The sequence below is a fragment of the Canis aureus genome, chromosome 13 (assembly GCF_053574225.1).
Source record: "Canis aureus isolate CA01 chromosome 13, VMU_Caureus_v.1.0, whole genome shotgun sequence".
In the NCBI taxonomy this organism is placed as follows: Eukaryota; Metazoa; Chordata; class Mammalia; order Carnivora; family Canidae; genus Canis; species Canis aureus.
Genome location: NC_135623.1, coordinates 9,941,905 through 9,966,378, shown reverse-complemented (window position 1 = coordinate 9,966,378; position 24,474 = coordinate 9,941,905). Strand labels below are relative to the sequence as shown.

The window sequence follows — 24,474 nt, the reverse complement described above, 5'->3', positions numbered from 1 at the left end:
CCCCAAGCCTGTCTGGGAGCTCCAGGGGCGAGGAGACGCAGCACCGCGGGGGCTTTGGCTCGGTGGTAACCACCTTCCCACGTCAGGCGGGGCCTGCCCCCTCCCGCCCCCCAGGAGCCGCCTTCTGCCCGGAGCTCAGTGGGATGAGGAGCTCAGTGGGATGAGGCACGTGAGCCCCAGCTGCCCTTTACGCACCTGCTTCCTGCTCCTCCAGGGGCTCAAGGGCGTGCGGCCCGAGGGGCCCCTGCAGCTCCCAAGTCCGGCTGGCTGGCTGGGTGGGCTCGGGCGGCAGGTGACGTCGGGGGTCAGGGGCCGCTCACGGGGCCCTTGGGTCCCGCCTGAAGGGCCAGGTGGGTGGACTTAATCCCTTGTCCAGGGACAAGCAGGTGCAAAGTGCCACCGCCTGCCTTGCTCTCTGGAAGTGCTGCTCTGGCTGCAGCGCAGAAGGACGGGGCGGGGCGGGGCAGGCAGGGTGCCAGCGGGGGGCTGCGGTGGCCACCGCCAGGGTGTGGGGTACAGGGCAGAGGCAGGGCGGCCCTCGGGAGGGGCAGGGAGTGGGGCACCTGGGGTCTGCAGGTGAGCCCGTTGGGCTGGAGGGCTGTACTGACCCCGAGGTCCTGGGTGCCGACTGGAATATTCCCCGTGTCCCCTTCCCTCCCCACGGAGTCCGTGAGAGCAGGGACCAGGTTGGGACATCCTCTGTGCCCCGATCCCGGTGGGGCTGGCGCGAGGCCTGTGTCCTGGATACGCTGGTGTGGGGAACGAGCAGAGAGCCGTTGTACCCCCTTGGCAGGGGCGTGACTTGTACCCAGAGCGGCCCAGCCAGTGACAGACCCTGTGACCTGCTCCCCCAGGGCCCACACCAAGCTAAGTGGGCTGGCACCACGGCCTCCACAGCCCCTGGTCTGGGCCCAGATGGGACAAAGGCCTGTCTTTCTGTCCGTCATCTGCGGGGAGTCTCAGGCCGTGCCCGGCGGCGCCCGACGTCCCCCCAGCCCCAGCTCAGGAGCGGCCCTCGCAGGTTTCCAGCCCACAGAGCCCCGCGGCTGCTGCAGGGGGGCCGTGTCCCCTGGTTTCTGTCCCGTGGGCCTACGGACACCAAGCCCAGCCATGGCGCGTGGAGGTGGGGACGTTGGGGGCAGTGGCAGCCGCGTCCCCGCCAGGCTGGGCCTCCGCGAGGCTGCCGGGCCCCGAGCAACCAGCGTCCTTCCGCAGGCAGCTCCACGCTGGGCCTACGGGGCCAAGACCGGGCCGGGGGGGGGGGGGGGCGGGGGCCAGGCTGCCGGTGGGCCCCCCACCAGACGGCTTCGTCCGGGTCCCGCTCGGCGCCCCTGCCAGGGCTGGAGGCCGGGGCTGCGGGGAGGCCCCCTCACACGTGCAGCCTCCCCCCCAGGCCCCCTGCATGTGGCCCCTGCCCGGCCGCTGGCGCTGCAGCCCGTCCTCTCGGTGCAGCGCGTTATTTTTTTCGGAGGCTGAAAGGCCACTGCCCTGGGCTCGTTCCTGGCAGCAGGGCCGGGGCGGGGGGGGCAAGAGGTCAGTGCGCTGGGCCCAGGTCCCACCGCCCCGCGCGGAGCCTTGTGCCACCCCCGGGTCCCGGGCCTCAGTCCTGGTCTGTCCAGGACAGTCGTGGCCTTAGAGGTGGGCTCCAGGGTGGGAAGCGCTTTGCGGGAGAAGCGCGTTGCACACCCCAGGGGCGGGCCTAGGCTGCTGGGCCGTCTCCAGGCCTGTGACCATCACCAGCTCGCACGTGGGAGGGAGACAGACCACGAACGGCTAAGGGGGGGGCACATCACAGAGGCACAGAGGGGGGCATGGAGGGCACCTGGAGGGGCACCGTGTGCTGGGCTGTCCCATCTGAGGGGAGCCGGCCGGGGCCCAGGGGGTGCCCTGAGGGCAGTGGGGCGGGGAAGGGGCGACGGGGACAGGGTGGGGCACGTCTCCACATCAGCACCCGCCTCGGCTGCAGGTGGGGAGGGCGCAGGGGGTGGGGGCTCGGGGAAGCCCCGTGTTCATGCCTCTGCCTGCCGCCCCGTCTGGCCAGGTGCACCTGATGAAGCCGGATGCGGTCCCCAAGGCATGCTGTGCCCCCACCAAGCTGAGCGCCACCTCCGTGCTCTACTACGACAGCAGCAACAACGTCATCCTGCGCAAGCACCGCAACATGGTGGTCAGGGCGTGCGGCTGCCACTGAGGCGCTGCCCCCCTCTCCTGCAGGCAGGAAACACTCACAAGCCACCATTGCTCGGGGAGGGGGTGCGGGGAGGGCGGGGAGGGCCACATATGCCTGCCGGGGTGCCCTGCCCCAGCCCTGGGGTTCTGGTAGACTGGCCGGCCCAGCCTCACAGGCCTGAAGGATGCAGCACTGCTGCCCACGCGGTGCCGCTTTGACGTCCCGCCTTAGGACGTGTCCTTGGCCATCCCCAGCCTGCGCTGCAGGTGACCCCGGCCCGAGGGTGACCAGCTGGGCTCTGAGCAGGGCTCCTGCCCTCAGCACAGCGAGTACTGGGCTCCTAACGTGGCACATTCGTTGGCCACCCACCAGGCCACTGCAGCACCTACTTGCCTTCCCTCCTTGGGGAAGAGGCGTAAGCACCCCCCACCCCACAAACAACCTTGGGGCACCCAGTTCCCGCCAGCTTCTCCACCCTGAGAGACGCCACTCTTAGAGCCAAGGCAGTGGTTGCGGCAGCCCCAACCGGCGCCATCAGTACCCGGCCCGGTGTGCCTCCCACTGACCCCAGATGGGCCCTCGGAACCATCAGCACATGACCCCACACACCCACCGGCCGCTCAGAGTTAAGATGAAGCCCGTTTCTCGGGGCCCCTGCAGGCTGGGCAGGGGGAGCTGCGGGGGAGTCCCCAGAGGTAGAATAGGCCGCTGCTGCCGTGCCCCACTGTGCCCAGGAGCCCAGACCTGCGAGAGAGCAGCCCGTGTCCCAGGGCGCAACAGGCAGTAATTAGGGGCCCGGGCAGGGCGCTCCCTGAAACTGCTGCTCTCTTCAGAGCCGCAGCCAAGCCTGGACCGCCCACCAGGCCCAGCAGAGGTGGGAGCACCGTGCCCCGGGGCGCATCCCCAGTCACCCTGCCCCCCGAGGAGGGGACCCGGGTGTGGAGGCCGGGCCCTGTTGGGGGACAGCCAGTGCCGAGGATCGCAGAGGGTGGGCCCGGACTGGGTGCAGGGGGCCTGGACCGTGGCCTGGCAGCGACCCGAGCGCAGTGCGCCCAGACTCTGGAGACCTGGGTTCTGTCTGGTTCCCCCGCAGCCTCTGACCCGTGTGCTGCCCGACGAGTCCTTCTCGGGGTCAAGCTTCGGTCTCCCCTGCTCCCGGCAGAGCCGACACCCAGCCCGGGTGCCCAGCTGCCGCTTCGGGACCTTAGTGACCAGCGGTTGCCTCCCAACACCAAGGGCAGCGAAGGCCTGGGAACCTCTGACCTGCACTTGGGCTCTTGGACGCCCAGCGTGTAGCCTGCACGCTGGGGCTGGGGGCCCTGCCCGGTGTGCCCTGGGGTGCGTGAGGATGGCCATCTGGATCCCCTGCCGCACCGTAGCTGACTTCTGGAGCCCGCGGCCGTGCAGGTGACCACCAGACCGAACCCCAACCGAGAAGGCCGCGGCATCAGCGCAGGGACAGCCCACTCATTCCTGTGGCTCACCTGCCGCCCAGGTTGCGGTCAAGGCGGGGGCGCAGGGGTTGGCCTCAGAGGAACAGCCACGTAGGGGCGCTGACCAGGCATCGCCCCATGTGCCCTTCACCTGAGGCCCCGCCGGCCCACCGGGCCTTCCGTCCGTGAGTCGCTGTGGAGGACGGTGGGTAACGTGCTTCAAGAAACACCCGAAATGCCACAGGACCAGGGGCTGTGGGTCGGGGAGCAGACCCGGCCTGGACTCTCGGCTCTGTGGCTGGTTCCAGTGACGTAGGAGGTCCCCGCAGGTTGGAGGGCTTTCCTCGGGGCGTTGGCTCTGTCCTGGCGAGGCCGCTGGGGTCAACGGGTGTTGCTTTACGGGAATGTGCCCATCTGGGCCTCCCCGGCGGCCTTGCACTCGAGGCCACTCCTCCCAGAGCACATCCAGCAGGTGCCTCTGTGTTGGAACCGACACTGGTCCCGCCTCGGCTGAGGTGGGCCTGGTGCACTCCCGGCCCAGGGACCTCGGGTGACACGGGGCACGCCCCTGCCGGGGCTGCTGTGTCCCCACACCGTCCCCAGGCCTCCGGAATGCTGAGCTGGAGCTCTGCGGACGGTGTCTTCTCACCCAGAGCTGCGAGTCCATTTGGCCCTAAAAAAAAAAAAAAAAACTTTTCCTCACTGAGAATATCAGGGGTGTGGGCACCAGGGAAATTTTTTGAAAATAAAAAGTATCATATAAATACACACAGTCCCAGCACAGAGCTCAGCATCCCCCGTACCTCCTTCTGGTCTCCTCACGCACACGTCTGTCTCCAGGTAGACATTACGGGTAGTTTACAGGGTAGGATCGTGCTCTGCACGCTGCTTGGTGATCTGATTTACTCAACCTGATATATTTTGAAAATGTGTTATTAAATCTTTGAAAGCACGACTTGTGCCATTCCATCTGTGAGCCGCACCCTGGTTCTGTCCCCGTTCCTTCCCTGCAGCCAGGCATGGGGTCCCCGGCCCAGCGGAGGTAGGCAACAGGTGCTCGGTCGTCAGCCCGGATATCGGGACCTGTCCACTCCCCCGAGGCTTGGTCACCACCCCGGGAGGGTTGGGGTGGCCCCGTGACAGATTCTGGGGAGGCTCTTACACTTCACACCCGCCACCCCAGGGCTCCTGGTCCCCGGCTTCCCAGCCAGTATGCCCAGCCCACCCACCTGGGGCAGCCACGGAACCACAGCGACAAACTGTGTTCCCTCCATGGACGTCCTGTTCTCCTTCCTGGGGCTCAGGCCAGCCCATGCCCCTCCCCACGTCATCCCTAGAGCCAGCCTGTCGAGTACCCCGCACACCTCTTCTCCCCCGGCTGCCACGCCAGCCATGGCCTCACCACTGCCAGTCCCCACACCGTGACGAGGCCCCCGAAGGCAGAGACCAAGGTTGGCCAGGGATGCTCGGGACCTGCCGGGGTCACAGGCTTGCTCCCCTCCCCTCCTGGCTCAACCCTACCTCAACCCAAAACAAGAAGCCGCCGCACCCAATGGCTGGAGTGTAGACCCTGATCAGAGCCACTGGCAGACAGTAGGTGAGCCAGTGGCCGCCCGGGAGTCGTTTCTGGTGACTGATGGCTTCTGGGGCTCGGCCTCCACACACGGGACATGCCGAAGGGTGAGCGGCAGCAAAGCCTCAAACTGGCAAAGACTTGGACTTGCTCTAGGTCTAGGGGAGGGTGGGGAGGGGGCAGGAACCATCTGTGCCTCAGTCTCCCCAGCACCAAGCGCAGGGCCCCACAGGACTCTACCAACCACTGGTGCAGTGACCGAATAACAGGGTGCCCATCCGACTCTGGACCAGGTGTGAGGGCAGGACGGAGGCAGGGACAGCAGGATGGAGGCACCTGCACCAGCTCGGCCTCTGCAGCCCTGCGGCCGCCTGACAAGGGTGCATACTCAGGGTCTTGGCCCGGCCGGGAGGCACACAGCAGCGCGGTGCTCTGCTCTGTCGCAGGAGGAGGTCCAGGCACAGCCGCAACCTTTGTAAACACCTGGACCTGGCTGACAGGCAGCAGGACAAGAACTAGGATTTATTTTAGCAGAAGCGACATCCGGGAGCCACACGGGTGGGCCCAGGAGCAGCCGCAGCAGCAGAGGCTGCCCCGGGGAGAGAGCCAGAGGAAGCCCGGGCCGCCTCGGCACAAGAGCTGCTCCAAGCAGACCCCAGGAGCCGGGACACAAGCCCTGCTTGCCCAGAGGGGGCCGATGCCCTGAGACGGGGTGACCAATCCGGGACGCAGGGCGGTGCAGACACGGGGCGTGCAGACTCACACGTACTCCCCGCAGTCGGCGATGATCACCTTCTGCTTCGGCTTCCCGTCCTTGCTGTCTTGGGGGGACAGATGGGGGCAGAAACCGGGGAGGGTGGAGGGTGATGGGTGGCTTGGGGCCCCTCCCCACGTGCCCCCCACTCTCCCCTGAGTGGAGCAGCGCCCCCCCCCCAGCTCCCCCATGGGGTCATGCATCTGGAGCTGGGCAGCCCCCCACCTCGATCTGCCGCAGGACATCCAGGCCTTCCATGACCTCCCCGAACACCACGTGCTTGCCATTTAGCCAATCCGTCTTGTCACACGTCAGGAAGAACTGGGAGCTGTTGGTGTTGGGGCCGGAGTTGGCCATGGAGAACAGGCCTGGGGCGAGAAGGGGTGGCTCAGCCCATACCCCAGGGCCCGGCCCTCAGAGGGACATCTGTGTCCACTTGCGTGGACAGCCCTTCAGGCAGCTCAGGCCCAAGAGGATACCGTGTGGACGCCTCATTTTCCGCTCAGGTGAAGTCAATGAAGTTGTGAGCAGAGTCGTTTAAACTACTTTAGATTGGTTTAGCCTTTCATTCATTCATTCATTCATTCATTCATTCATTCATTCATTCATTCATTCAATACTGTCTACTTCATAGCCAGGCTCCTCCTGGTAAGCCCTGGGGACACTGGCCCCAGCCCTGGTGTAGTCACACTCTAGTCACTCAAAAGATAAATGTGGATTCATCTCAGGGACACAAGGCTGGTTTAACATCCAAAAAGCAATATGACGTAGCACATTAACAGAATCAAGTACAAAAAAACACAGAATCATCTCGATAGAATGAAAAAGGCATCTTACAAAACCCAACAGCTTTTTCGTGATACTCAACTAGGAAGAGAACCTCCTCAGTCTGATAAAGAGCCCCTACAAAAGTCCCCACATGGTGAAGACTAGGGATTTTTGCCCGAAGCTCAGGAATAAGACCAAGACATCTGCCCTCACTGCTTCTATTTGACATTGTACTAGAGGTTCTAGTCAGGGCAAATTGCAAAAAAAAAAAAAAAAAAAAAAAAAAAGTGAAATTCGCTGACATGATCTCGTTATACACAAAATCCTAAGGAATCTATTGGAAAACTATAGGACTAATAAACTCAGCAAAGTTGCAGAATATAAGATCAATACACAAAAATCAACTTCTCTCTAGACTGGAGCAATGAACAATCTGAAAATGAAATCAAGAGGGGAGGCTCAGTCAGCTGGGCATCCGCCTTCGGCTTGGGTCATGATCTCAGAGTCCTGGGATCAAGCCCTGCATCTGGCTCCCTGCTCAGCGAGCATCAGCTTCTCCTCTTGTTCCCTCTCCTCATGCTTGTTTCCTCAGTCTCTGTCAAAGAAATAAATAAAATCTTAAAAAAAAAAAAAAAAGAATCAAGAAAACAATTTCATTGACAATAACATCAAAAGAATAAAATACTTAGGAATAAATTTAAAAAGTAGAAGCTTATACTTTGATAAATATAAAATATTACTGAAAGAAATTAAAGACCTAAACAAATGGAAAGAAAGCCATGTTCATGGGTTGGAAAACTTAATTCTGTTAAGATCACGACACTTCCCAAACTCATCTACAGATTCAGCGCAATCTCCATCAAAATCCCAGCTGGCTTTTTTTTTTGCAGAAGTTGAAAACGTATTCCCAAAATTCATATGGAAATGCTAGAGACCTAGAGCAGCCAAAACAATCTGGAAAAAAAAAAAAAAAAAAAAAACTGGAAGATCCACACTTGTCAAATTCAAAATGTACCATGGAGCTGGCATAGGAAAGATTTACAGATCAATGAGGCAGAGTAGAAAGGCCAGAAATAAACCCTTATATCTATGGTCAATTGATTTTCAACAGAGATGCCAAGACAAGGAAAAGAACAGCCTTTTCAACAAATGCCTGGGACAATTGGACATCCACAAAGGAAGGAAATTAAACCTCTTTTCTCCTACTATACACAAAAATTAATTCAAAATGGGTCAGAGCCCTATTTAAGAGTGAAGCCATAAAACTTAAAATACAAGAATAAATCTTCATGACCTTAGTTTAGGCAGAGCCTTCTTAGTTATGACATCAAAAACACACTGATGGAAGAAAAATATTGGACTTCAACAGAATTAAAACTTTTCTGCTTCAAAGCAAACCATAAAGAAAGTGAAAAGACAACCCACAGAATGGCCAGAAACACTCGCAAATGATGTATCTGATAAGAGATCTATACCTAGAATATTGAAAGAACTCTTGCAATTCAATAATAAAAAGACAACTCCATTAAAAAATGGGTAAAGGGGGGATCCCTGGGTGGCTCAGCAGTTTGGCGCATGCCTTTGGCCCAGGGCATGACTCTGGAGTCCCGGGATCGAGTCCCATATCAGGCTGCCTGCATGGAGCCTGCTTCTCCCTCTGCCTGTGTCCCTGCCACCACCCCCACCCCCCGTGTCTCTCATGAATAAATTAATAAAATCTTTAAAAAAAAAATGGGTAAAGGATCTGAATGGACATTTTCCCAAAGAAGATACACAAATGGTCAATAAACACATGAAAAGATACTCAATATCATTAGCCATCAGGGAATTGCAAATCAAAACCACAATGGGTGGGGCACCTGGGTGGCTCCATCAGTTGGGTGCCTCACTCTTGATTTTGGTTCAGGGCATGATCTCAGGGTTGTGGGGTCGAGCCCCACATCAGGCTCCATGCTGGGTGTAGAGTGGGCTTAGGGTTCTCTCTCCCCCTCTCTGTTTGCCCCTCCCTGCTTGCTTGCTCGCTCTCCCTCTCTCTCTCAAAAATCAAAACAAAAACAAAAACCACAATGAGATCACACTTCACTCCACTAGGAAAATAGAGGATGTTAAAGAGATCGCGAGGGCAGCCCGGTGACAGAGCGGTTTGGCGCCGCCTGCAGCCCAGGGTGTGATCCTGGAGACCCAGGATCGAGTCCCATGTTGAGCTCCCTGTGTGGAGCCTGCTTCTCCCTCTGCCTCTTTCTCTATGAATTAAAAATATATATAAATGAACGAATGAAGGAATGAAGGAAGGAAGGATGGAAGACAATGACCAGCGATGGGAAATACAGAGAAACCAGAACCCTCACAGGCTCCTGATGGGAATACAAAATGGCACAGCCTCTAGAAAAGTCTGACGGTTCCTCAGAATACTGAAACATGGTTATCACAGGCCCCAGCCATACCAAGTGTAGGTGTGCACCCAGGAGAAGTGAAAATATAGGTCCACACAAACACTTCTACATGAATGTTATAGCCACATTAGTCTAATACCTGAAAAGCATAGATGCCACAAATGTCCACCAACTTGTGAATGGATGAATTGCGAATATTCACTGGCAGTGAAAGAGAATTAAGTACTGTTAGTGTGGACAGCCCAGGGGAGGGGGTGTGGCTCAGCGGTTCAGCGCCTCCTTCAGCCCAGGGCATGATCCTGAGGTCCCGGGATCGAGTCCCCGCGTTGGGCTCCCTGCATGGAGCCTGCTTCTCCCTCTGCCTGTGTCTCCGCCTCTGTGTGTCTGTCTCATGAATAAATAAAATCTTTAAAAAATAAAAATAAAGCTGTTAAAAAAAAAATCCCACTACAGAAGAGCACAGCTTAGCGGCACAGACATTTGCTCAGTCAGTGGAAGCATATCCCACAGTCACGTGTGGGCATGTCTCTGTCTCTCTCTCTTTCTCTCTCTCACACACACACACCCCCAGAGGTAACAGGACCATGTAAGATTCTGGAGGAGGTAACACCTGAGCTTAAAAAGCCCAGGTCTGGCAGGGCTGAGGGGTAGCACAGGCTGTGTGCTGGTGGTGTAAATGCCAAAGCCTGGGGCCTGCGTGCTGCCCTCGGCAGGGCCATGGCCCGGCTGCACCCTCGGTGCTGGTGGTGATGGGAGCGGTGGGAGTGGTCGGGGTGGTGGGGTGATGGGAATGTTGGTGATAGGGGCGCTGGGGGTGATGGGGGTGATGGTCGGGATGATGGAGATGATGCGGGTGATGGGGGTCAGGCGATCGGCGTGATGGGAATGTTGGTGATGGGGGAGGTCGGCGTGGTGGGGTGATGGTGGTCAGGTGACGGGGGCGGTGGGGGCGCCTGCCGCAGTACAAACCAGCCGGGTGAATGTCAGCCTCAACTACCCCAATACTCAGTCACACCTTCTAGAATCCCGCAGAGATCAGGGAAGCCTGGGTGTCGCCCCCCCGAAGTGGCTACTAACCGGGAGGCCGACAGAGCAGGAGGCACTTCGGGGCCGGCACCTGCGGAATCCGGGCGCCCCGCAGATGCTGGAGGAACCTCCCAGGAAAGGCGACCTCACGACCGGGGCAGGGGCGGGTGTGGGGGGCTGTGCTGGGGGCTGTGCTGGGGGGGGCTCTCGGCCTTCCCCGCGGATTCGACGTCGACGACGACGAGGTGGGAGCAGGGAGACGAGCACGAGCCCCGCTGCCAGAGACGGACTGGAGTCCGGGGACAGGACGGGGCACTGAGCAGGGGGGGGTGGGGGGGGAGCAGGGCCCGGAGGGAAGCCCCAGGGGGAGCCCAGCACCGAGGCGGATTGGCCTGCGGGCGGGGAGGCCGGGAGGCGCGGGCGCTTGGACGGGCCGCCGCTGCCCCCTGGAGGCGGCTGGAGACCTCAAGGTGCAGTCTCGCCGTCGGGACTGCTGGGGTCCCGGGGCTGCCGGGGAGGGGCAGCGCCCGCTTTAGTGTGAAGGGAGCAGGGACCCAGACGCCCCGCAGCGCCCCCGTAACAAGAATCCCCCCGTTGTTAAAGGAGGCCCCTCGCCCAGCCTGGAGCCCAACAGGGGGCTTGAGCTCTCTACCCTGAGATCAAGGCCTGAGCGGAAATCAGGGGTTCGCGCTTCATGGACTGACACCCCCATCCCACCCCAACCCCGCGCCCTAAGAAACAATTATTCTTCACTCTCTCAGACTTTCCAATGCCCTGAGAAAGTCACGTAGCACAGAAAAATCTGTTCATAATGATCTCAGCTAAGAATCTAACTCCATTTTACACATAAATCCAAAGACTCCTGGGGGCCCCTGGGTGACTCAGTCGGTTAAGCACCCAAGTCTTGATTTCAGCTGGGGTCATGACCTCAGGGTCCCAGGATGGAGCCTCCTGTTGGGCTCCAAACTCAGCAGAGTCTGCTTAAGATTCTCTCTCCTTATGCCCCTACCCACCTCCCTCTCTAAAATAAATCTTTTTAAAAATCCAAAAACTTATTTTCTGCGTTGAATTTTTCCAGAAATAGACCTACCACATAAACTGAGGGAACAGTGAAGTTTTCCTTTTGTTCAGAATTCTACCAAGGGATTTTCACTGTTTCATAAAATGTTACCGTGATCCTGGCAACAAAACACACCTGTAGCAGTCGGCACTGCAGTTAGGGCTAACGGTGGCTTGGGGCAGAAGGGCCTGTTAAAGTATTTCACATACTTGGTTGTGGCCAAGCATTTAAATACCAAAATACATACTATTTTATTGTAAATCACTTTCATTCTTTCATATTATAATTATGACATAACACTATTCTTTAAAAACACTATATGATGGGGCGCCTGGGTGGCTCAGAGGCTGAGCGGCTGCTTTGGCTTGAGTTGTGATCCCGGGGTCCCCCTGCAGGGAGCCTGCTTCTCCCTCTGCCTGTGTCTCTGCCTCTCTGTGTGTGTCTCATGAATAAATAAGTAAAATCTTAACAAAAAAAAAAAAAAAAGAAAAAGAAAAACTATGTGATGGAAAGATATGTGAGCTAGGATTTTCATTTCCACTTAAAGAATCAGGTCTAAGAGGGAGGCACTGGGCTAACAGATTCAGAACCATGAAGGGAAGAGGGAGGGAAGAGGGGCAAAGCAAGGGTTGAGCTCTGGGTCCCTGCAACACTTCACAGGTGGGGGGAGGAGGGGCGGGGAAAGAGGAGATCAAGGTGCAGCAGCAGCCGAGGAGAATGGGAGTGGTGGGTGAGGCGGATGGCAGTGGACACCTGGGGAAGCCACTTCCATCCCCTTCAAAACCAACACCCTTACTCTCTCACCTCCCAGGAGCGTGAGACACTCACAGACCCTGGAGAAGTTCCATGCCAGATGTCCTCAGTGGAAGGGAGCCGCTCACCCCTCCTAGGCCTCAGCCAGAACTCACGCCCAGGCCCCAGGCCTCAGTATGGAACAAGCCAGGGGCCCCAAGCCTGGCGCCCTGGGACCAGCTGAGGCCTGTGTGACTGCACCGCGGCTCAACTCCACTCTGCACAATCTGCTCCCCTTGCTCCCTTGCAAGAGCTGTCCCCGAGATTACCCCCTGACAAACTTTCCACAGGTGACCCTCCAGGAGTCTGCTTCCCAGAAAAATTTGACCTAAAACAGCCCAAAAGTGAAAAACAATCTAGTGGTGGTAACATATCCATGTTTTTCAGAGATATAATAAAAGCCAAATCATCACCTGAAAGAAATGAATGTTGCCTTTGGCAGGCAGAAAAATTGATGTTGGGAGAGGGGTGGGGAGCAGAACATCACGTTGTAACAAACGTCACAGAAGGATTTTCTTGAAACTATGTGCAATTATGACTTCGTAAACCCCCCCACCCCGAAAAAAAAGAGGATTATGGATAAAAAAACAATCATTATGAATAATCAAGAAAATAGGAAACACACAATACCTGTGAATGGTAGTCACCTCGAAGGCAAGGCATGAGCTGGAGGTAGTGAGGAGAAAATAAATGTTAGCTTTTAATTTAGAGCTCTAAAAATAGTCACCTTCCAGTGGAGAAAGCTGGCAGCCCTCTCCTCAAGCAAGTGACCTAAGTTGACCTCACGAATGCTAGAAGTGTCGTCGTGCGCTTCCTCACACGAGGTGTTCCTACCAGAACGTTCACGTGGGGAAGCACCAGGCAGAGACTAAGAAACCCCCTGCAGAGCAGGCCTGTTCTCTTCAAATCCCCAAGATCAAGAAAGACACCAAGACTCTGTTCCAAACAGAGGGAGGCTACAGACTCGACCGTGCCCATGCAGCGGGAGTCCTCGCCAGGGAAGGACCATGACAGTCCCCAGAAAGGGCGATGCTAGGGAAGTGCTGAAACTTGAACTCGGCCCAAAGATCAGGAAATAGCGTGCAGACTTCAGCGGGCGTGCTGTGATCACGTAAGGAAGCAGTCTTGTTCTTAGCAAATACATGCTTAACTATTTAGGGGTCAAGAGGCACGATGTCTTCAACTTCCTCTCAATTGGCACAGCCGGGGTGGGAGTGGGATGGGGGGGAGGAAGAAATATATCCGAGTATGTAAATTAAATGGAAAAGTGAAAAAAAAAAAATGGAAAAGTGTATAGAGGGCAAAAAAGTAACGTAGTGAGTGGATAAAGCATATGTAAGAGATCCTCGTACTATCCCTACAGAATATTCCAAGCATCTGTGTGTCTGCAAAATATCAAAACAAACTACAAAAAAAAAAATACAATTTATAACTTGTAACTATCTTTCTAATGGTCCTAAGCCTTCAAGAATGCCTGCGCAGGCTCATGTGACAAGAGGCTGGGGTCCCAGATGCCTCAGAAGGGCTCAGATAAAAGGTGTTGAAGTCTCAAGATTCCAGGCAGCTTCCTCCCCAGCCGGCTCCACCACCAGCCTCGGGCCAGAGTCCTGCTCACCTGCTGTCACGGCAACAACGTCTAAACGCAGCAGCATCTGGATGCGGCTGGCCGGCTTGTTCCTGATCTTGATGTCCATGTACACCTGAGGATTTGACTGGGCCTTTTTGGCAGCGGGCTCTCCCTGGGCGCAGAAATCATTAGTTTGGAGAGCACTCTGACTCCCCAGGTAGGAGAGCGAGCATTTTTTTTTTTAAGTTTTATTTTTATTTAAGTGACCTCTACACCCAACATGGGGCTTGAACTCCCAACGCCGAGATCGAGAGTTGCAGGCTCTACTAACGGAGCCTCCAGGCGGCCCAGGAGACCGAGTTCTCTGAACACACACCAAGGACCCAAATGCAGCAAGCGGGCTGTGGCAGGTGCTGATGGGGAAGGCCCTGGGCCGTGGAAGGGCAGGCGGAAGGCAGAGGCCAGGGCCCTGGTCCCCGGCCCGACCCCCGGTGACAGGAACCCCCAGCACCGGCTACCTTGAGCCCCATTCCACAGGCTCAGGACCTCATCACACTCGCCCTGAGATGCACCAGCACACTGCACCCTGGACTACGGTCACACAACCACACCCTGGCCTGCAGTGTGCAGCTCTCCACACCTGCAGACCCCAGTTCAGAGACATCTGGTGGCTTAGTCGGTTAAGCGTCTGCCTTCGGCTCAGGTCATGATCCCACGTCCTGGGATAGAGCCCCGTGTCAGGCTCCCTGCTCAATAGGCAGTCTGCTTCTCCCTCTCCCTTTGCTGTTCCCCATGCTTATATGCTCTGTCAAATAAATAAGATTAAAAAAAACAAAAACAAAAACCAACAACCAACCCCAGTTCAAGCCCACCCACCTTACTCATGTCACAGGGACCCATAACCTTCTCCATCTATGCCACCCCCTACAGATTCATAGCCGGGCTGCAGTGAAAGCAGAAATAGCTGCCTTCTGACTCAGGCCAAGTGCCCAGAAGACAGTGAGGGGGTCGGGCCTTGCTTTGTGCTCCACGCAGACTAGGGTGACTAGCTGATACATTCAGGACAAACCCATTTGTTTGCTAAAGAAAACTACTGTCTCTGACCTACCTGTGGTGTGGATTAATTGGTCAATGTGTGCACGCTGAGCTTTCAGGCCAAGTGCTGGAGATGTTAAGTAAGGTCCCTGAGGAGCTGGCGATCCAGCGGCAAAGGTGGGGGAGGGGAGGAGGGAGGTCGGCCACCAATGCGAGAGGCACACGGACCCCAGTGGCAGGCACACAGCCTTCGTTCCAATCTTGGCTCCACCCTTCTGAGCCGCATGATGTTGGACAGGTTACTTGATTGCCCGGTGCTCAGTTTTGTCACCTCGAGTTGGAGACAGTTATTAGTACTTAGCTCAAAGGATTATTGTTAGGATTCAATATTTGTAAAGCACTTAGAGTCAGCAACATGTAAACATTTTTAAATAAATAATGTCAAAATAATGCCATAAAATGCCAGGACTGAGGTTGCCACAGGAACCCAGAGGCCACAAAAGCCCAGAAGGGACCCTTATCTCACTTCACTGGAGGAGTCAGAAAAGTTCCCTGCAGAAGGCAGCAGCTGAGCTCAGCTATAAAAGCTGAGTAGGAGTTAGCGAGAGAAAGTCAGTTGGAAAGGGAATTTAGGCCAAGGGACTGCATGTGTGAAAACACAGAGATTTATACCTACAAACTTTATTCTAGAATGCAAACTAGGGATACAGTGTGGAGAGATGAGTGGGGTCCAAACATGGAAAGCCCCTCTGTCCCCCACTACAGATGAGGCACCCCTAGGCTGCTTGAGGAGAGCCACGTGGTCAACTCTGTGCCTTAGAAAGCTCCCTCTGGCTGCTCGGGATAGGAGGAAGCAGGTCTGGAGCAGGGAGACCAGCTATTTGTAGGAGAGACGACAGAGGCTACGCCAGGCTACTGTGGCGGAAGCAATCAGGAGAGCAGAGATTCAAGCAGATGTAAAGTAGAACACTGCAGGATATGGCAATGCAGTAGGTGTGGGTTGTGATGAGGACCGGAGAGGTCATGAAAGTCCCTGGGTTGGGTGACTGTGGAAGATGGCAAAGTTCATTAAGATCGGGTCCTCAGGATGACCAGAGCGGAAGGAGAGAGGAAATCCACTTGGGACGTGCTATGTTGATTTATGGTGCCTGGAAGACATGCAGGCAGGAACACATGAAATTCAGGAGACAGGTCAAGGCTGGCCCCCTAGAGATCCGGAAGTCAGCACAAGGCTGAGTGGCTGTGATAAGCTCAGACACTGGGCAAGTGGCCGAAACTGCAAGGACAGCGTGCAGAGACGAGCCAAGGGCTAAGGGAGGAACTCAGAGAAACACTGTTGCTCTAAAGGTGGACAGACGAGCAGCTTGGCTAACCCCAGAAGCAACGTGACTGTGGGGTATGGAGAAGCAGGAGAAAGTGCTGGCACCTGGGTCCATCTGAGGGGCTGGGGCTCCCCAGAATCAGGCCAGGAATAGGAAGAGTGTGAGCCTGATACCAAAGTCTTCACAGTGATAGTGCAGGAAAGGTCAGGAGGATGCGGGATGCCAGCGAGGGGGCGTCCTCACTGTTCCTTCACATCTCAGACCCCCACCTAGTTTGAGCAATCTCAAGTTGGGACCCAAGCATGCTGGAGGATACTTCTCATCTCAAGCCCCACACGGATAGAGAAGCAGGCTTCTCCGTTCACCTCACCCATCGCCACCCACATCTAAGTGCCCTGTGGGGAAAGTACCAGCCCCTCCTGGGGAAGCGCAGGCCTTCGATCTCACCCCCTGGGTTTCCACTTTGGGAGGCTCCATTCCTTCCTCCTCTTTATTCTTTTCAAAGAGTCTTCCCAGAAATCTTCACCAGTAATCATCTGACCACACTGAAAGGCAGAGAATTGAACAAATGCTAAGAAATTCAAGCTACCGGCCACCTGCCCCGACTGTACTTAGTTCTTTGCGGCTGTCAGCCACGTGGACGCCCCATGGGGCTCTCACAGGCAGAAGTTGTCTCTGAGGACAAGGGACGCTGCCACTGGGAAACGTTAGGCCTTCAGGTCCAGCTCTTGGCAGACACAGATGGCAAAAACAGAGGAGGACCAAGCCGAGCCAAAAGGGAAGTCCCAGCCACTGTCGGGGCTGGACAGGCCCAGTCTGCGTCTACGGCCCAGAGCAAGACTTTATGGGGACAGTGGCTCTAGCTTTGTGGAGAATCTCAAACTCTCTTTCCACAGAGGTGCTGCACTCTCTTCCCCACTCTACAGCTAACTGTGAACACTACTGCAGAAGTGAGACAGGGATAAAAAAGCAACAGAGGCCAAAGTTGAGGATGTGATGAGGCATCTGCGGTGCCCCCACTCACCTGGTCTGGATGAGCCTCCCTCAGTTCTCACTGGGTTGGCTAAACGGACACGAACTGTCCGCCCAAAGAGTTCAGAGCCATCCTGCAATACAACTTAGCTGCTTAAACCTCATTTAGGTTAAAAAAAAGATTTTTACTTCTAAGAAGTCTGAGCCCACACCCCCCAATAGCAAGCTAAGCACAAAGCTAATCATCAAATGTCCCTGAGCCACTGCACACTTCTTTCAACACCAACAGGAAATTCTGTGCTGGCATGATCTTCGGATCTGAGCTCAGAACTCTGAAATAATAAGTATAAATGCAGTGACCGTGTATTGAGTCCACTTTAAAAAATCAAGACCAACACTAAATGAGAGAGAGAGAGTATTGCTGGCTGGTGGGACCATGTTTGCTGAAAAAGTAATAAAGGACTATTTTATTATCCAAGAATAACTGATCTAGCGAAAGGGAAGTAGATTTTTTTAAAAAGGCTTCTTTGGGACCTTTTCATGAAAACTAAAAAAATATGAAAGACGATTTCTTAATTTAGTAAGATATAGGTTATAATTATAGCTATGCTCTTGTTCTTAGAAACAGATGGCCAAAATACTAATTTTACTGCTAGCAATTAAGAAAAAAAAATTGAACCATAGCACGAAATATCCTTATTTCACATTTAGTCATAAAGATCATAAGGAAAAAAAAAAAGATTGATCACGAAGATTTAAAAAGAAAAGTGGCGGGGGGGGGGGCGCGGAGTGGAAACAAATTTAAGAGTTCTGTTGCAGGCAAAATGATGGCCCCCTCAAAGATGTTCACATCCCATTCCCCAGAACCTATGAATATGAAGAATTACACAGCAAGAAGGAAGGAAAGTTGCAGATGGAATTAAGGTCGCTGGTCTGCTGACCTTAAAATAAAGATGTCGTACTGGATTATTCAGATGTGCCCAGTGTAATCACAAGGGTCCTCTAAATGTGCAGAGGGTAGGAGAGTCGGGTTCAGAATGATACCGTGTGAGAAAGACTCACCTGGCCATGGCTGGCTTGAAGATAGAAGGGATCGGAAGCCAAGGAATGAGGTCAATCTCTAGGAGTTGGAAAACACAAAGAAACAGACTCTCCCTTAGAGCCTCCACGAGGAATGGAGCCTTGCTCACACAGCGAGAACCCACTTTGGACTTCTGACCTCTAGAGCTGCAAGATAACGCATTTGTGGTGTTTTTTAAAGCCACTGACTTGGGGGCACCTGGATGGGTCAGTGGTTGAGCATCTTCCTTCAGCCCAGGGCGTGACCCCAGGGTCCCAGGATCAAGTCCCACATCAGGCTCCCTGCATGGAGCCTGCTTCTCCCTCTGCCTGTGTCTCTGCCTCTCTCTGTCTCTGCATCTCTCATGAATAAAATAAAATCTTTAAAAATAATAAGAAATAAAGCCACTGACTTGGTGGTCATTTGTTACAGCAGCAGTAGGAATTTAAATCGTTTTCTTTTGAAGCCTATCAATCCTTGCAGGTTTTCTCTGGTTTAACTTCACACAAGTGCCAGTTTGCAATGGCTCAAAAGTCTGCACTTTGTTGACAAGAGCCGACCACAGCAGTTTTCCATGATTGCTTTCACACGCGTCATGAAACCCTGCCTCTTATGCCAGATTCAGTTTTACCTTGCAATCCATTTACACTCTATTTGTGGTACGCTGCCCTAGACTAGAGGCTGGCAAACTTTCCATCAAAGGCTAGACAGTAAATATTTTTTTGTGGGTCATACACAGTCTCTGCTGCATATTCTCCCCCCACCCCCGCCACCCATTAAACATATAAAAAATGATTCAGCTCACAGACCATACAAAAGTAGGCCGCAGGCTGGATGTGGCCTGTAGTCCGAAGCTGGCTGACCCCTAACATAGATACAAAAATGTCGGAGAGACACTGGCTGACAAAGATGATTGGCATTTATGCAAACATTCACTGGGAAGACGTTCGGGGTAAGAACTCGTTTTATAAGTAGCCAGTTCACCATGAATACTTTTCAAATAATGACAACTTTTGCTTCCTGGATAACTCTGCAAGTCTGGAAACTGGAAACACAATATGCACCTGAGGGTCCCACGTGCTATAAATAAAGCAGCATCAAACAGCTTTAGTAAAAAAAAAAAAAAAAAAAGCAGTCTCAGCCAGACCACGTTGTCGATTGCTGCTGCAGCTTCCTGCTAAGAGAATATGGGAGTTCATGCTTGCAGTCCCACTCTTCCTGTGGTGGCACTCAAATGAAAGCTCAGTAGCACAAGCACAGGAGAAAAAGACATTTTGCCTTCCTACCCACCTCGACTATACGCATCTAACAAAGGGCACGTAGTAACTGCTTGTGAGAGCTGGTGATGCAAGGATATGTGCTCAGGTTATGGGAATAGAATACACACAGGAAATAGGAACTAGCAACGCCAGGCCCCGGAAGGCTTGGGGCTCTCAGGATCTGTCTTCCATGTTCTGACTTCATGAGGGGAACCATGAGCCGGGCCTGGTGGGCCTTCCTTCAACCAGAACTTCCTGTCCCTTGGCAACTGTCACCCATCAAACCGGGGTTTTGGGGATTGAATAGTGTCCCCCAAAATTTCATGCCTACCCAAATTTAAGAACGTGACCCTATTTAGAAATAGGGTCTTGGGATCCCTCGGTGGCGCAGCAGTTTGGTGCCTGCCTTTGGCCCAGGGCACGATCCTGGAGACTTGGGATCGAATCCCACGTCGGGCACCCGATGCATGGAGCCTGCTTCTCCCTCTGCCTGTGTCTGCCTCTCTCTCTCTCTCTCTGTGTGACTATCATAAATAAATAAAAATTAAAAAAAAAAAAAGAAAAAAAAAAAAAAAAGAAATAGGGTCTTTGCAGACATAATTAGTCAAGATGAGGTCATACTGGATTACACTGGGCCTTAAGTCCCGTGACTGGAATCCTTTTTTTTTTTAAAGATTTTATTTTTATTTAATTTTTAAAGATTTATTTATTTATCATTTATTTATTTATTTATGAATGATAGACATAGAGAGAGGCAGAGACATAGGCAGAGGGAGAAGCAGGCTCCATGCCGGTAGCCTGACGCAGGACTCGATACCGGGACCCCAGGATCGCGCCCCGGGGCCAAAAGCAGACGCTAAACTGCTGGGCCACCCAGGGATCCCCAAATTTTATTTATTTATTCATGAGAGACACACAGAGAGAGACAGAGGCAGAGACACAGGCAGGGGAGAAGCAGGCTCCATGCAAGGAGCCTGAAGCGGGACTCGATCCCGGGTCTCCAGGATCCGACTGGGCTGAAGGCAGGTGCCAAACTGCTTAGCCACCCAGGGATCCCCACCATGACTGGAATCCTTAAAAGTAGAGGAGACACATGCAGGGAACAAGGCCATATGAAAACAGGACAAAGAGGGGGCTGATGCAGTTACAGGCCAGAGAATGCCAAGGATTGCCAGGAGCCAGGAAGAGCTGGGAGGAAAGGATTCTTCCCTAGGGCCTTCAGAGGGAGCATGGACCTGCCATGTTCTTGATTTAGGACTTCTAGCCTCCAGAGCTAGAAGAGCTACGGGAATGAATTTCTGTGGTGCTAAGCCACCGAGTTTGTGGTGATTTGTTAGGGCAGCCCCAGGAATCCACTGCATCTATCCAAATGGAGAATAGCACCTTTGGTACCCGACGACAATAGTGACACTTGTCAAGGGTGGCTCAGTCAGTTAAGCATCTGCCTTCAGCTCATGATCCTGGGGTCCTTGGAATGAGCACCCAAGTCAGGCTCCCTGCCTCTCCTCCCTGGTTATGCACTCTCTCACTATCTCTGTTTGCTATTTCGGTCTCTAATAAAATCTTTAAAAAAAAAAAAAAAAAAAAAAAGGCAACACTAGTCAAATACTAAACAAGGAAAATTTCTTACATCTGCCAACTCAAATACAATAAAAGCAAATCCTCGGTGCTTTTCTACAATAGCAGAAGTAGGTCACCAGTGTGTGAGCAATAGTTAGAGACCATATCCAGATGCCCTTTAAAGAATGAAAATCTAATTTTTAGAGGCTTCCACTTTGTCACTTTGTTTTAAATAAACATAACTAAACAATGAAGTGAATTTTTAAACTTTGTAGTATCCAAGTCTACCACCACAGAATCTAAGCCTTAAGTTACTTTCCGAGCATGTGAATAACTTTTGTTTATAAGACTTACGAAGAGTAGACAACGTTGTTTATCAATTATTCACTCCAACTGAGTACCAGATGAGTACAGAGCACTGACCCCACTGAGTTAGGTGACTCATAGGGAAGGCAGCCTGGTGCTTGTCCTCAGGAAAACACGTTAGCTGGCAGGGAGCGAGAAAAACAGGAGGTAATAATTTTTAGAATTCAGGGATAGTAGAGGCCCCAAGAGCCAGTCTTCCTGTTTTATTTAAGAAACGAAGCACTGGGGCAGCCTGGGTGGCTCAGCGGTTTAGCGCCGCCTTCAGCCCAGGGTGTGATTCTGGGGACCCAGGATCAAGCCCCATGTCAGGCTCCCTGCATGGGGCCTGTATCTCTGCCCCTCTCTCTCTTTCTGTGTCTCTCATGAAAAAATAAATAAAATCGGAAATAGACTAATAAAAAACCTCAAATAAATAAATAAAATCTTTAAAAAAAAAACACACACACACACACAAAAATGAAAGAAACGAAGCACTAGGGCAGCCCGGGGGGAACTCTGTGGTTTAGGTTTAGCACTGCCTTCGGCCCAGGGCGTGATCCCTGGATCCTGGGATCGAGTTCCGCGTCAGCCTCCCTGCATGGAGCCTGCTTCTCCATCTGCCTGTGTCTCTGCCCCCACCCCATCTCTCTTTCTGTGTCTCCCATGAATAAATAAATAAAATCATCTTATAAAAAAAAAAGTCTGTTCAAAAAAAAAGAAAAGAAGGATCAGAGAGTTTAAGTATCACCCTGGAGTCAGTGGCACAGCTGGGTTTAAAACTCCTATCTTGGAGAATAACAACCAAGGATCAAATAGAAACGTGCCCTGTAACTGTGAAACCAATTTCAGGGAAACTCCCCTCCCCGCCCCCATCAGCAGAGGCCAAGGCTCCCACTGTTGCAGCTGAGCTGTGGGGCTGCCCTCTGCTATTTAAAAGCACAGCTGCCAATTGGGAGGTCTGGTCAGCAGGTGTGGTGGGGGGACAGCTATCCAGCAGGTGGTGTGAAACAACAGGCAGACCTTTCAACGTTTTTCTAAACTATCTTCCTGCTGAATCTTGCTACAAAGTTTTTATGTTAAATGATCAGAAATCAAAGGCCCCAAATGGTTCCAATGTGGAGAAAGCCTTTCCTCAAATCCAACAAACCTTCAATCTCAATGTCAGCCCATAGTCACAGCACCATCCTGGACCTGTTGTCCTCAGAACGTTCCTCTTCCATCACCAAGATCATAGCCCTGTTGACCTAGAGGGACATCCTGCTGAACTTCATTACACACCAACCATCCCCAGAACGCATAGGACTTCAAATTCTTGAGTTCTTTTCCTTACGTTAGGAATCTGAAAAAGAGACATTGAAAGGTCTCACCTGTTTCGCCGGAGGGAATTAAGTGTCTGCGATGCGGGCAGCCCGGGTGGCTCAGCAGTTTAGCGCCGCCTTCGGCCGGGAGCTGATCCTGGAGACCGGGAATCGAGTCCCACGTCGGGCTCCCTGTGTGGAGCCTGCTTCTCCGCCTCCCTCTCTCTGTGTCTCTCATGAATAAATAAAAAAAAAATCTTAAAAAAAAAAAGTGCGATGTCCCCGGAAAGGAATAAAAGCAGCACGAGGCGGGATGCCTGGGGGGCTTCGCGGTGGAGCATCTCCCCGCGTCTGCCTTCGTTCTTTGGCCCAGGGCGTGATCCCGGGATGGAGTCCCACATCGGGCTCCCTGCATGGAGCCTGCTTCTCCCTCTGGGTCTCTCATTTACAAATAAACAAAAATCTTAAAAAAAAAAATAAATAAATAAAAGGCAGCATGAGGAACTTTGTCCTCCACCTCCTCTCCCAGCCCACCTGCAAACACCAAGTGCCCTCTGAACCAATGCCCTCCACGCCGTTGGTACAAGCTGCTGCAACACCCAGCAAAAGAGCAACAGGGAAGGGCAGAAGGAATCCTTCATGCTGTGGGTGTGCAAAACGCCTCGTGCGGGCCGCCCCGCCCCATCCCCCCGTCAGGCCTCCGTCCACCATCCGGTTGCTGGGATACCTTCCCTGCTTCCACGCCTCTATACAGTCACTGGAATGAATCCAAGAGTGCAAATCGGATCACATCACTCTCCTGCTCCATATTCTCCCGAAGCCCGCTAATGCCCCCCGACAGAGTCCAAATTCCTCCGCTCGGCAGGCGAGGCCCCCCGCGCTCCCTGGACGCAAACGCTTCGCTCCCCGACGTCAGGCTGCTTCAGCCCTCTGCGGGCTTGCTGCTCTCCTCGCAGGCAACAGCCTCACTCCTGATGTTGCAAACCCAGCTCGGGGCTCCGTGCCTCGGGGAGGTTTGCCCTGCCCTGCCCTCCCCTCCCGCCCCCCGTCCCCCCCTCCTCAGCGCTCGCTCCCGGAACCCTGCGCCCGACCCCCATCGACCCCGTCCATCACACGCAGGCAGCGCGGCGCTCACCAGCCCCTGCAGGAAGGATGCTTCCAGAACTCCCCCGCGAGCCTGTGAACTCCTTCCTCTAAGGCGCCGGGGCCGCGGGAGTTTGCAATGCGGCCCCGAGTCACAAGAACAGCTCTCACCAACCCACCGAGACCGGGGTCCGGGGGGAAGGGGTTCTGGGCAGCGCCAGGCCCAGCAAGGCCCTCAGGTGGCGGGTGCCGTTCACAGGCTGGGAGAGCAGAGCCACCAGAGACCCCCCCTGCCTCGCCTCAACGGAGCCCCCACCTGCCTCCACAACGCACGGCGCGGCCTCGGCGGCAGCCATCTTGCCCCCAGGCGCTTCCGCCGGAAGCTGTAGCGCAGGCCCCGCCCCGACCCTGCCCCCTCGCCGCTGCGCCCCGCGCGGTGCACCTGTAGCGGAGGGGCAGGTGGATCCGGGGCTGGGGACACAGGCACATAGGTAGCTGCATTAACCGCCCAAGGCGGGGGACGCGGGAATCCACTTCGAGACTGGAGCTTTGTTTTATTTCTATTTATTTTAACATCAGTGTGATTAATATAATTAACGTTAGGTGTACTTGTTTCAGGTGTACAATATAGCGGGATTCGGGATTCCACACGCTGCTCTGGGCTCACGATAAATGTAATCCCCATGCCCCCCACCCACCTCCCCTCTAGTAACCGCAGGTTTGTTCTCTGTATTGGAGTCTGTGTTTTGGTTTGCTTTTTTCTTTGTTCCTGTTCTTAAATCCCACGTGAATGAAATATGGTGGGTCTTTCCCTGGCTTATTTTGCTTAGCATTACACTCTTTACCTCTATCCATCCATGTTGTTGCAAGTGGCAAGATTTCATTTTTATGGCTGAAGGATACTCGTGTGTGTGTGTGTACACTTCTTTATGCATTCGCTCATCTGAGAGCACTTGGGCTGCTCCCATAGTTTGGCTATTGTAAATAATGCTGCAATAAACATA

The 24,474-nt window shown here is 54.0% G+C and overlaps 2 protein-coding genes across 3 annotated transcripts in view; one reads left to right on the top strand and one right to left on the bottom strand.

Moving 5' to 3' along the window:
* LOC144281824 (bone morphogenetic protein 8B) overlaps positions 1-4,555 on the top strand; it is a 32,817-nt gene extending 28,262 nt beyond the window's left edge. The window contains exon 7 of the mRNA XM_077844644.1: positions 2,042-4,555. Within this exon, the coding sequence (XP_077700770.1) occupies positions 2,042-2,191 (150 nt within the window). The 3' untranslated portion in view covers positions 2,192-4,555. The remainder of the gene's footprint in view (positions 1-2,041) is intronic.
* LOC144281825 (uncharacterized) lies at positions 1,381-23,842 on the bottom strand. 2 transcript variants are annotated; one of them, XM_077844645.1, is made up of 13 exons: positions 23,523-23,842; positions 22,237-22,428; positions 21,099-21,231; positions 17,928-18,092; positions 16,918-16,999; positions 16,341-16,438; positions 14,645-14,902; positions 14,177-14,341; positions 6,156-6,298; positions 5,940-5,997; positions 4,407-4,514; positions 3,655-4,276; positions 1,381-2,914 (listed from the first exon to the last, which is right to left on the bottom strand). In XM_077844645.1, the coding sequence occupies exons 12-13, from the start codon at positions 4,268-4,270 to the stop codon at positions 2,556-2,558; spliced, it is 975 nt and encodes a 324-aa protein (XP_077700771.1). In that variant the 5' UTR covers positions 4,271-4,276; positions 4,407-4,514; positions 5,940-5,997; positions 6,156-6,298; positions 14,177-14,341; positions 14,645-14,902; positions 16,341-16,438; positions 16,918-16,999; positions 17,928-18,092; positions 21,099-21,231; positions 22,237-22,428; positions 23,523-23,842; the 3' UTR covers positions 1,381-2,555. The 2 variants fall into 2 exon arrangements, 1 of the variants encoding a protein (XP_077700771.1); XR_013350207.1 differs by having other exon boundaries at positions 1,392-2,143.
* Positions 23,843-24,474: the final 632 nt, after the last annotated feature.

Bases quoted from the DNA above. Each gene is read 5' to 3' on its own strand.
- LOC144281825 (XM_077844645.1), bottom strand. From the start codon at position 4,270: ATGGACTCGCAGCTCTGGGTGAGAAGACACCGTCCGCAGAGCTCCAGC. The intron at 2,915-3,654 runs GTGAGCCACAGG...GCTCTCTCGCAG, and splicing joins GACCGCAACCTGGGCGGCAG to GTCTGGGCTCCTGGGCACAG.